At 41.9% G+C, this 10,897-nt stretch overlaps 1 protein-coding gene across 2 annotated transcripts in view; it reads left to right on the top strand.

Moving 5' to 3' along the window:
* The first annotated feature begins 10 nt into the window (after positions 1 to 10).
* The window catches only part of pitpnm3 (PITPNM family member 3), a 92,822-nt gene continuing 81,935 nt past the window's right edge, over positions 11 to 10,897 (top strand). For both annotated transcript variants that reach the window (XR_009131480.1, XM_058080424.1), the window contains exons 1-2: positions 11 to 2,089; positions 3,462 to 3,975. Coding sequence is in view for 1 of the 2 variants with exons in the window: in XM_058080424.1 (XP_057936407.1) it covers positions 3,951 to 3,975 (25 nt within the window). In the remaining variant the exon portion in view is untranslated. The remainder of the gene's footprint in view (positions 2,090 to 3,461; positions 3,976 to 10,897) is intronic.

Raw genomic sequence — 10,897 nt, 5'->3', positions numbered from 1 at the left:
TCACTTATCAACTTCCTGCTCTTCTACAATCACCCCAGTGGACAATAGAAATTTAATGAGCAAGAGTCTGCCTACTGAATAGAAGGACACCGTGGCTTTAAGAACTAGGCACCTGAGACACACACAGGTTCATTCATTTATTCATTCATTTTCTACCGCTTATCCTCACGAGAGTCGTGGGGGACTGCTGGAGCCTATCCCAGTTGTCTTCGGGCGAGAGGCGGGGTACACCCTGGACTGGTCACCAGCCAATCACAGGACACATATAGACAAACAACCATTCATACCCACGCATGGGTTATTTAACCTATTTTAAAAGACGGGACTAATATTTGTAAAAATTTTAATTTTTAAAATTATATTATAATATTATATAATATAATATAATATTATTATATTATAATGAACCATGTAAGTTACCAAACATGGTTTCATGCCCTGCTATTTGAGAAGCACTTGCCCTATACCATCTCTGGCGTCTGGTATTTAATTGCTCAGCCTTAAAGATGAAGCAGCATACCAAGTGTAGCTGTCTGCAAATGCTTAAAAGGGAACCTACGATGATTTTTCCACTTTTCCTGACCTATAAATGTAGTTAGAATGTTTAAACAATGCCAAAGTTTTAGATAATGAGGTTTGCGCATTTTGGACATGAGCCCTGAAAGAAGTTTGGGATGGCTCAAAACGCTCTGTTTCAAAAGGCGTGGTAAAACTGGCCCCTTTGTGATGTCACAGAGGGGAAGATCCTCTGCCCTCCTCCAAGCTCTGCTCTGCTGTTTACTTGCTTGCAATGCCTCGAAAGTGAACGCCGTATTTGTTTACAATTCCTAAGGAGGCACACGTGGTTGGAGTTCCTGATTCCCTACCAGCAAAATTAATGCAATTTAACGACATTTTACACTGGACTGTGAACATGGGCCAGTGTGCAGCCGGACTAGCCTTTCTAACGTTACTTGGTTGTGTTGAAGAGTCAGAAGTGTCCTGACGGTGTTTATTTTGTGTAAGTCATAGAGCAGTGCTTGTCTCTGTAGCATTATAGCATAAATGATGCAGGGTTGCTAATAGATCTATCCGAGTTTTTTTACACACTAGTAGTCCCGCAAAGCACATTACACGTTACCGCTGTGGTCGAAAACATTAGTGGAATAATTTAAAACCGACCATTCTCGCAGGCACCATGAAATCCAAAGAAATACAGCTGATTAGGTGCAGATTCTGGAAGAACTAGAAAGCTTTCTATGCTGGTTATTTTGTGTAGCTGCTCTATAGGAGTCCACAACTCAATAAAAATGAGCATAATAGGTCCCCTTTAAAAATTTCCCATGTGTTTTTAAATGCTTGAATAAATGATTGGCTAATGAATACTTCATGTGTCTGCAGAAGGAAGGAGAGTGAATGTATTAGAGCAATGTCCTCAGCGGTGGGGAGACAATGCCTTTTCGAAAGAACTTAATTGAATTCAATTAGCCCTCTTTTATCACCGGGCTGCGTGCAGGCAGTAGAGCTGTTTGGTGAAATCTGTCAAGCCCCTTTTTTTCCAGGAAGTTCTGAACTTTGAATTGTGTCTGTGTACTCCCAAGTAGGCTTTAGCGATACACTTCCAGAACGGTGCTTTTGGGCCACAGGCACTCACTCCTAACATCAATATTCATTTGTGAGGATGAGGCTGCAGCCTCTCCATGATGGTGAGGAGAGGCGGGGGTCATAAAAAAAATTAGATGGTGAGCCATGTGCCATGATATAAGCACATGGTGAGAAGGGACTTACTTTACAGCCCATTTGAGTGAAATGTGACGGCGGCACAGATCGAGGTAAGTTTGAATTTGCCACAAAGCGCCTTGTCAGATTAGAGCAGATCATTGCTGGATTTCACCAGTCATATACGCCATTGCTGTTTGATCCCTAGAAAGCAAAGTATGGAGAATATTTGTCATGCTTGTATATGATCATGTTTGTTAATACAGTATTTTAATAGGATCTATTTAAAGACTTGGCTTCTGCATGACCCTGCTGTGTCATTCTGCTTCTGCCCGGAATGTCAATGAGGACTACCTACACTACCTTTTCTTAAAGATGGACAAATCTTAAGGTACCTGCACAATCACAAACAAACATTGTCATATGTGATTTCATGCCACATAAATAGGATAAATGGAGAAAAAAAATGAGAAAATAACGCTCTGTTTGGATTAGCACTGTCGGAGATGTATTTATAGAATGGATATTTTGCTTATTGTTGTACACTGCAGTGGCATGATATTGAAAGCTGTTTCCAGGTTTTTAGTATGTGGCTCGATCCGCTGTTCTGCAGCCTGCTGGGTAATCCCGGCTAACTGTCGGAGAAGGTATTTCTCTTTTTTTTATTCATTCATTCATTTTCTACCGCTTATCCTCACAAGGGTCGCGAGGGGGGTGCCGGAGCCAATCCCAGCTGTCTTCGGGTTAGAGCCAATCACAGGGCACATATAGACAAACAACCATTCACACTCACATTCATACCTATGGACAATTTGGAGTCGCCAATTAACCTAGCATGTTTTTTGGAATGTGGGAGGAAACTGGAGTACCCGGAGAAAACCCACGCATGCACGGGGAGAACATGCAAACTCCACACAGAGATGGCCGAGGGTGGAATCGAACTCGGGTCTGCTCGCTGTGAGGCCTGCGCGCTAACTACTCGCTCACCGTGCAGCCAGAAGATAATTATATCATAAAAATGCATTTTTAAGTAAGTTTGATCGAGTGTAGAATTACTACAAGTTGGACCGGAGCTAACAAGTGACGTCGAGAGCACCGAGTGTAGGTAGGATTGCAAGGTTTATGTACACCTGAGGCTTATTGACAAGTGCGGTTTCTTTTCACAAACATGAAAACTCCACACAGAGATGGCTGAGGGTGGAATTGAACCCTGGTCTCCTAGCTGTGAGGTCTGCACGCTAACCACTCGTCCACCATGCAGCCATATTTCTGTTTTTTTCCAGAGAAAATTGTATTTTGGGAGAACAATACATGTAAAAACAATTTTTTAAGCAAAAATCTGCAAATTTCCAAAAAATAGCTATTATTATGTGGGGATCACTGTTGTGTGACTTGGCATAATAATAGTGACTCTATAGTCTCATAGTTCTGTTTAGTGACTACTTGTTGTTCCACATTCTAATGTTGTTGCACTGCACACAATGTATTGACAGAAATGGCACTGTCATTTTCCATTTGTAAGGGTGGCTGCTTTCCAGTCATCTTCTTCCTTGTTTTTTTATTAGAACCCCCTGCTTGATGGAGCTGCTCATTGTGACCTACATGACAGTGTCTGAGATATGAATCTCACTGGGTGGTGCGCCGGTGCCTCATAAAATAGTCTGGGCCCCGAATAACACGCATAATTAGAAGCTGTAGATTGACTTAGTATGATAATGCTAATAATTCTACTACTTATGCATCTTTTTTGGTTGTTTTAAAAGGAGGGAGTGTATATTGGTGGTGACTGTCAAAAGGGAACGGACGCCCTTCAGCCTCCTCAGACTTGCGCACCGCTGGAAGCAGTGGCGCTGCAGACTGGTGCTGGGCTCGGCTCGACTCGCCTGGATCAACTCCGGCTCTTCTGGGAAGGGGGGAGGGAGGACTCGCTGCTAGCTGGTGGCCATGTGAGACAGTCTGCACAGAGACAAACAAAATACACCAAAAGTATGTGCGGCGTCGGTGGATGCTGCGGCGGTGCTGGTGGGGGCGGGTCGATGTCCGGAGGAGCTTTGACACAGGTGGAAGAAGAGCGCGGCAGCTCATCGAGCCGTGCGCCGTGAGACGAGGCGCACACGGTGGCTGCAGCGTCAAGCCCGTGTCGGTGTGCTGTGGAGCTTCGGAAGCGGTGCTCCCGTTTTCTTCACTGTTTATCATTACTTCACTAAGGAAGAGGAGGAGAGGTCTTTACTCAGCCACAACTAGAAGACACCATGTCTAAGGAGGCGAGAGGAAAAGGTAACATCTGCATGCATTTCTACGCCTTGTATAGCGCTAACAGGTACACATGTCCTTGCACTGTTTAGTTCTTTTAACAGCATCACCAATATATACGCACTGTGCGTATTGTGACCTGCAGGGTCAAACAGGAAACATATTGACCATCTGAGGTGTCACTATCCTAAAAATTATTGGGGGTTGTTTACCTTTGGAATCCAAGATGACATATTTGAAAGTTAAGACATTTACTTCTGCCCTCAATCAAACATATGTGCCCTTGAGCAAGGCACGATTCCGCTGCGCATCAGGCTTGCTGTTTCTGTTTCCCGAAGTGACATTTGCGCTCTGACCTTTTCCACAAGGAGAGCACAAAGCAACAACTTGCCTTCCGGAGGAGGGGGGGGGTTGGTCAATATAACACCAGATCGTTATTATTATACTTCCAGCTGTGGCTATAACTGTTCCGATATTTTTGGCCTTCAATGGTTGCTGCTTCAGGTGTGCCAAAGTACAATATCAAATATGACATATTGGATAAGAATTTTCTTAGTTTGATAGCAGGGGAGATGAAGGAAAAACATGTTAAACACCCTCATATATAAAACTTGACTTTTTGATAATATTAATAATAGGAGTATTTGCCCAAGAGCTACTAAACATGAGAACAATCTACCACTTCCAGATTGTCGCTTTTGAAGTTTTCATGATGTCATGAAGGAAAAACCTCATTCCTCATGGACAGCCCACTCTGTTTGCATCCCAGTGGATAGCTTTGTATGTATATGTTTTTTTAAAGGCTTTGCTACGATCTTTCAAAAAAGCCTGTAGCTCTGTGGGATCTGTGAGTTTGATCAATTGACCATGGGGGTCGAAATGCAAAACCTAGGTCTTGCAGATCTCCTGACTGTGTGGCCAACATGCTGACCACTACTCCACAGTGCAGCCACAACCAATTTAATTTTGTTAATTGGAGTCTCCAATTAACCTAGCATGTTTTAGGAATGTTTGAGGAAACCGGAGTACCCGGAGAAAACCCACACATGCACGGGGAGAACATCTAAACTCCACACAGAGATGGCCGAGGGTGGAATCGAACTCGGGTCTGCTCGCTGTAAAGCCTGCGCGCTAACTACTCGCCCACTGTGCAACCAGAAGATAATTATGTCATGAAAATGCATTTTCGAGAGCACCGAGTGTAGGTAGGATTGCAAGGTTTATGTACACCTGTGGCTTATTGACAAATGCGGTCTCTTTTCTCGTAAAATTTGGTTGGTGTGACTTATATTACTAATGTTGTGAAAAGTGTTAATGAAACAGAGATCACGAAGATGTTGAGTAGTCCCAACAAGGGTCTACAATAAAAGTAAAAGTGATCTTAAATGCTCATTTATACATTTTATTAGTAATTTATAATTTCTTTCCAATTACTTCATGTTCAAACCGAACCGAAATTTTACCGAATACTGCACATGTAAAAAGTGGATAAACTTGTTGGAGTCATACACTCTGTCGGTGTGTACTTTCACTTGTCATATACACAATTGAATCGAAGTGTTTTCAGCTTGGATTTGAACATTGCCAACATTGCCACTGTGTTTAGTCCTGACTCTGGGCACCTACAGGAGACCACTTCCTGAGCTTTTTCAGAACTTAACGGTTTATGTGACTCTATCATGTCGGAGATGTCTTTTGGCGCAATACCATGAAAAGACTTGTACACAAGCAGAGCTGTTCGAGTCTGTCCTCTGATCGATTCTCTGAGTACTGGACTAATATGGTCATATTTCCTGGTTCTCGCTGGAGAAGCAGTATTGTCGATGTGCTGCAGCTGTTTTATGCTTGTTTAGAGAGGCTGATGAGAAGGCTCGATAGTAGTCTAGCCTGCTGGAGACAAAAGCATGGATCAGTCTCTCCTAATCTGGCTTAGACACTATTCCCTTGATTTTGGCACGTTTTTTAAGTGGTAAAAACTGATGATGTTATTGATTTAATGACTGTTAAAGTTCATATTTGAGTCCATTATTACCCCCAGATTTGTAACCTGATGATTAGGTTTCAGAGAAAACATCTCACGGTGTCTTTGTTTATGTGGACCAAAGAAAGTTTAACTATATAAAGTTGTTTTGCATCCACACATTGATCTGTTTTATGGGCCCCAACACCCAGCCATTGGAGCTCCCCAGAGCCGGTCCCGAGGTTGGATAAACGGAAGGATTTTTTTTTTGTCAGGAAGAGCATCCAGCATAAAAACTAAGCTGTACAAATCATGCGAGTGATTCGCTGTGGTGACCCCTGATGGGATAAGCCAGTCAATGAATAATGCATGAATCTTAATCTTATTAGACCAATGCAGAAGCTTGCTATCTATGAAGGTCTAAAAATATGGTGTTGGTTCAGATCTGGATTGGTTTAGCATCGATGGGCGGTAGGGTGGGGGTGCTCTACTGATGCCAATTCTGGCTTTGTTTATTTATTTAGTGTGTTATAAATCAGAATGGTTATCCATGAAATCCAGTCTAACCTTACTGGGCTAATTCATACTACCTTATTGCCTGGGAAGATGGTGTGCAATAAAAGATAGAGATTGTACAAAGTGGCAGTAAATTCTGTCAATGCATTACGGATAAATAATTAATTTTTCACCCAAAGACCCAGTCAGAACTTTATATATCAGCCATAGTGAAATATTATTATTATATATATTACATACGGTTGCACGGTTGTCGAGTGGTTAGTGCGCAGACCTCACAGCTAGGAGACCAGGGTTCAATTCTACCCTCGGCCATCTCTGTGTGGAGTTTGCATGTTCAGGTGTACATAAACCTTGCAATCCTACCTACACTCGGTGCTCTCGACGTCACTTGTTGGCTCCGGTCCAACTTGTAGTAATTCTACACTCGATCAAACTTACTTAAAAATGCATTTTCATTATATAATTATCTATCTGGGCGAGTAGTTAGCGCGCAGGCCTCACAGTGAGCAGACCCGAGTTCGATTCCACCCTCGGACATCTCTGTGTGGAGTTTGCATGTTCTCCCCGTGCATGCATGGGTTTTCTCCGGGTACTCCGGTTTCCTCCCACATTCCAAAAACATGATAGGTTAATTGGCGACTCCAAATTGTCCATAGGTATGAATGTGAGTGTGAATGGTTGTTTGTCTATATGTGCCCTGTGATTGGCTGGTGACCAGTCCAGGGTGTACCCCGCCTTTTGCCTGAAGACAGCTGGGATAGGCTCCAGTACCCCCCGCAACCCTTGTGAGGATAAGCAGTAGAAAATGAATGAATATATCACATACAATAATGTAACCTAAAGTGGAACAGGGGGACACAAACGTTAGCAACAAGCGCATAGCTAAAGTGTTTTTTGTTCAGCAGTGGTTTTTGTCTTGGAACTCTGTTAAGCAGGCTGTTTTTGCGAAGTGTCTTTCTTATGGTGAAGTCGTGAACACTGATCTTAACTGAGGCAAATGAGACTTGCAGTCCTTTGGATGTTATTGTGGGGTCTTTTGTGACCTCTTTGATAAGTTATCGCTCCACACACTTGCATGTGACAAAATAGTGAGTCCCAAACAGGCTGAAATGTATTGTTTTCACACCGTTTTCCCTATTCAAAATGTTTGGAGTATATTTTTATATGGTACGGCTTCAAGTCACTGTAGTTTTTGTCTCATGAACCTTGAAGTTACAGCACCTTCCCTGGTATTCCTCTTAGGAGAATCACCCACATAAATGATGCATAAAAGTGATAAATTAATATTTAAGGCTACTTTTACTTTCATTGAAGACCTGATCATTAACATGACTGTTCCCAAAGACACGATGCTGCAGCCAGATGAACACCTTCCAGTTTTGCCATGAGGTATTTATTCAATTCTATAGTGTTTCTCACTTCAGTAAGCCAAATTGGAGCCAAGGAAAGTTGCAAGTGTCAGCATTTTGATAAAGAACTTGAAATTGCTCAGGCAAAACATGAACGTGGTGTTGATCTAATGAAGAAATCAAGCACATTAGCTGCATTTTTAGACCCAAGTCAATTTACTTTGTATTATTAGATGAATCCCTGTGCTGTATCATCATCATCTCTGCTCTACGGCTCCATTTCCCACTGTGGAATCTCCTCTCTAATGGAACGTTGCATTATTTCGGCTGCACTATAAAATCCTGTTTAACCCCGCAATGCTCCATCAAGCCAGCACTGGAGTGATGGTGAGCTGTAATAAAAAAAAATGTGCAGCCTCCACATATCTCCATGTGTGTTTTTGTTTTTATGAGCTTGACCTGACTTTGCCGCGGAAGCTGTGAAGTCGAGAAGCCATTTCAAGATTGATGGTCTGGATGAGACTTTTTAATTTCATACACTTATGCCTGCAGATCTTATCATTGTCATTTTCCATTATAAGAAGGCTGCTGGCAAATTTGCTGCTTTTAATGTGTTTGGTCTCATTTGTGGAATGAAAACAAGTGCAACTCCAACATTATTCCCCGGGAGAGCGGTGTGTAATAAAAAACAGGTGCAGTAAACGTCATCATTACAGTGTGAACCTAGCCATACTGTTTGCGTTTTTGCTGTCTCATGCGGAAACATGTGCTCAGATTGTCTGACTGTAGACCTAAACAGGAGTTACCCGCTTTTAATCATCACAAGATTGGAAGATAATTAGTCATTCATTTTTTACCGCTTATCCTCATGAGGGTCACGGGTGGCGCTGGAGCATATCCCAACTGTCCTCAGGCGAGAGGCGGGGTACACCCTGGACTGGTGGCCAGCCAATCACAGGGCACATATAGACAAACAACCATTCACACTCACATTCATACCTATGGACAATTTGGAGTCGCCAATTAACCTAGCATGTTTTTGGAATGTGGGAAGAAACCGGAGTACCCGGGAAAAAAAAACCACGCATGCACGGGGAGAACATGCAAACTCCACACAGAGATGGCCGAGGGTGGAATCAAACTCGGGTCTGCTCGCTGTGAGGCCCACTGTGCAGCCAGAAGATAATTAATTAGATCATAAAAATGCATTTTTAAGTAAGTTTGATCGAGTGTAGAATTACTACAAGTTGGACCGGAGCTAACAAGTGACGTTGAGAGCACCGAGTTTAGGTAGGATTGCAAGGTTTATGTACACCTGAGGCTTATTGACAAGTGCGGTCTCTTTTCTCTTAAAATTTGGTTGGTGTGACTTGTTAAGTGTTAACGAAACAGAGATCACAAAGATGTTGAGTAGTCTTCAGTAAAAGTAAAAGTAATGTTAAATGCTCATTTATCCATTTTCTTAGTCATTTATAATTATTTGGCATTGTTTTCTGCATTTAAAACTCCAATTATTCTTTATAAAAAATGTTAATACCGTTAATAATTATTTGGATGTACATTATTTCCCATTGGAAAAAACAGATTCATTTTTTTGTACAGTTCAGTTTTCATCTGACCTTGTGGAACGAATAATGAAAACCGAGGTGCCGCTGTATTTCTTTTCTTTCCAATTTGCTGTCAGCCATCGCTGTCATCACTGCCTGCAGCTTGTCCTCCCCCAGACGTCCATTTAATAGTTTGAGTTCCAGCCCTCCTGAGCATTTTATATTCCACATTTATTGAAATTGCACCATCTTCCATCCATCTATCCATCCATCCATCTTTTTCCGAGGGCTGGTTGCAGGGGCAAGGAAGCCTAGACTTTCCTCTCCCAGTCTACTTCATCCAACGTGTCATGGATCTTCATCCAAGGCCAACTGGACCATATTCCAATTTTTATTTTTCCGTCCATTTGCTATAAAACTAAATAAACGCACACAGACCTGTTGTTCTGTGCTGCTAAAAATAGAACGCTGATACACTGTCTCTGTGGTCTCCTCACATGAATGCTAATCTAGCGCTTCCCAAATCGCTTATTATATATTGCATTTTATGCTTTGCAAGCTGTTGTGACAGACTGCATGAAGACATCCTGCTTAACAGGCAGCGAGTACGATACCGCACCGCAGTGCTCTCTAATGCATTCAACCTGTGACCTTTTCCTATGGTATTTGATCATTCAAAACGGTGTTCATTTAGATGTAATGGCTGGTTTTCATGGGGAGGCAGCCGTCAGGTCATCGATGACGTGGTAGCTGGCGGGAGTCGCTCACCTGTGGCATACACACACACACCACTTTGCAAGTGTGAACAATGGATGGAACTCGGACGGCAAACTCGGCAATGGAGGAATGAATCATGTCTGAATTGTTGGCAATGGAAGAAAGCTTTTTCGAGGGTCTGCAAGCTTCAGTTGGCTGATGTGAGTCACATCAGGGGAGCCATTAAAATACTAGAAACAGTTGTTTTCCTCTCAATTCTCTTCCTGATTGATGGATTAAAGAGATTAAGTCATTTTTTTACGACCTGCTTTTTCATACGTAACCTGACATCGCAAGATAATTAAGTGATTAAAAATCTATAAAAAAAATGCCGTAATGGAATTTCAGCGATGTTTTCTTCAGCAAAAATATCAGGACTGTGTTGCTTTAGTTTTGGTAATGGTTTTATTTCATTTGAACATGCATCAGATGACAATTGAATGCATCACATAATCAGTTCACAGTTCCACATGTCCAAAAGGAGTAGGAAGAAGCAAAGCTTATTAAATCCTACCCCTCCATCTGGTACTTTTACAATCAGTAACTGTTACATTTGTTCACTTCCTGCTTTCATAATATAGTTCAAGTTTTTTGTTTGTTTTTTCTTAATTTTTTTGTCACATACCGAAGTACGAGGTGATATGACCATAGTAAGTGTCAATATAGTGATATATATAGCAGTAACTGTTACATTTGTTCATTTCCTGCTTTCCGTAATACAGTTTATGGTTTTTTTTTGTTTTTTTTTTAAGTTTTGGGCTTCCTTCTCTCCTTGGCATTTGTATGAAGTCATGCAAAATGACATGGATCGGTAA

This window comes from Doryrhamphus excisus, chromosome 8, assembly GCF_030265055.1.
Source record: "Doryrhamphus excisus isolate RoL2022-K1 chromosome 8, RoL_Dexc_1.0, whole genome shotgun sequence".
NCBI lineage: Eukaryota > Metazoa > Chordata > Actinopteri > Syngnathiformes > Syngnathidae > Doryrhamphus > Doryrhamphus excisus.
Note: the sequence above shows the minus strand (reverse complement) of the source record. Positions and strands in the feature narration are given on the sequence as shown.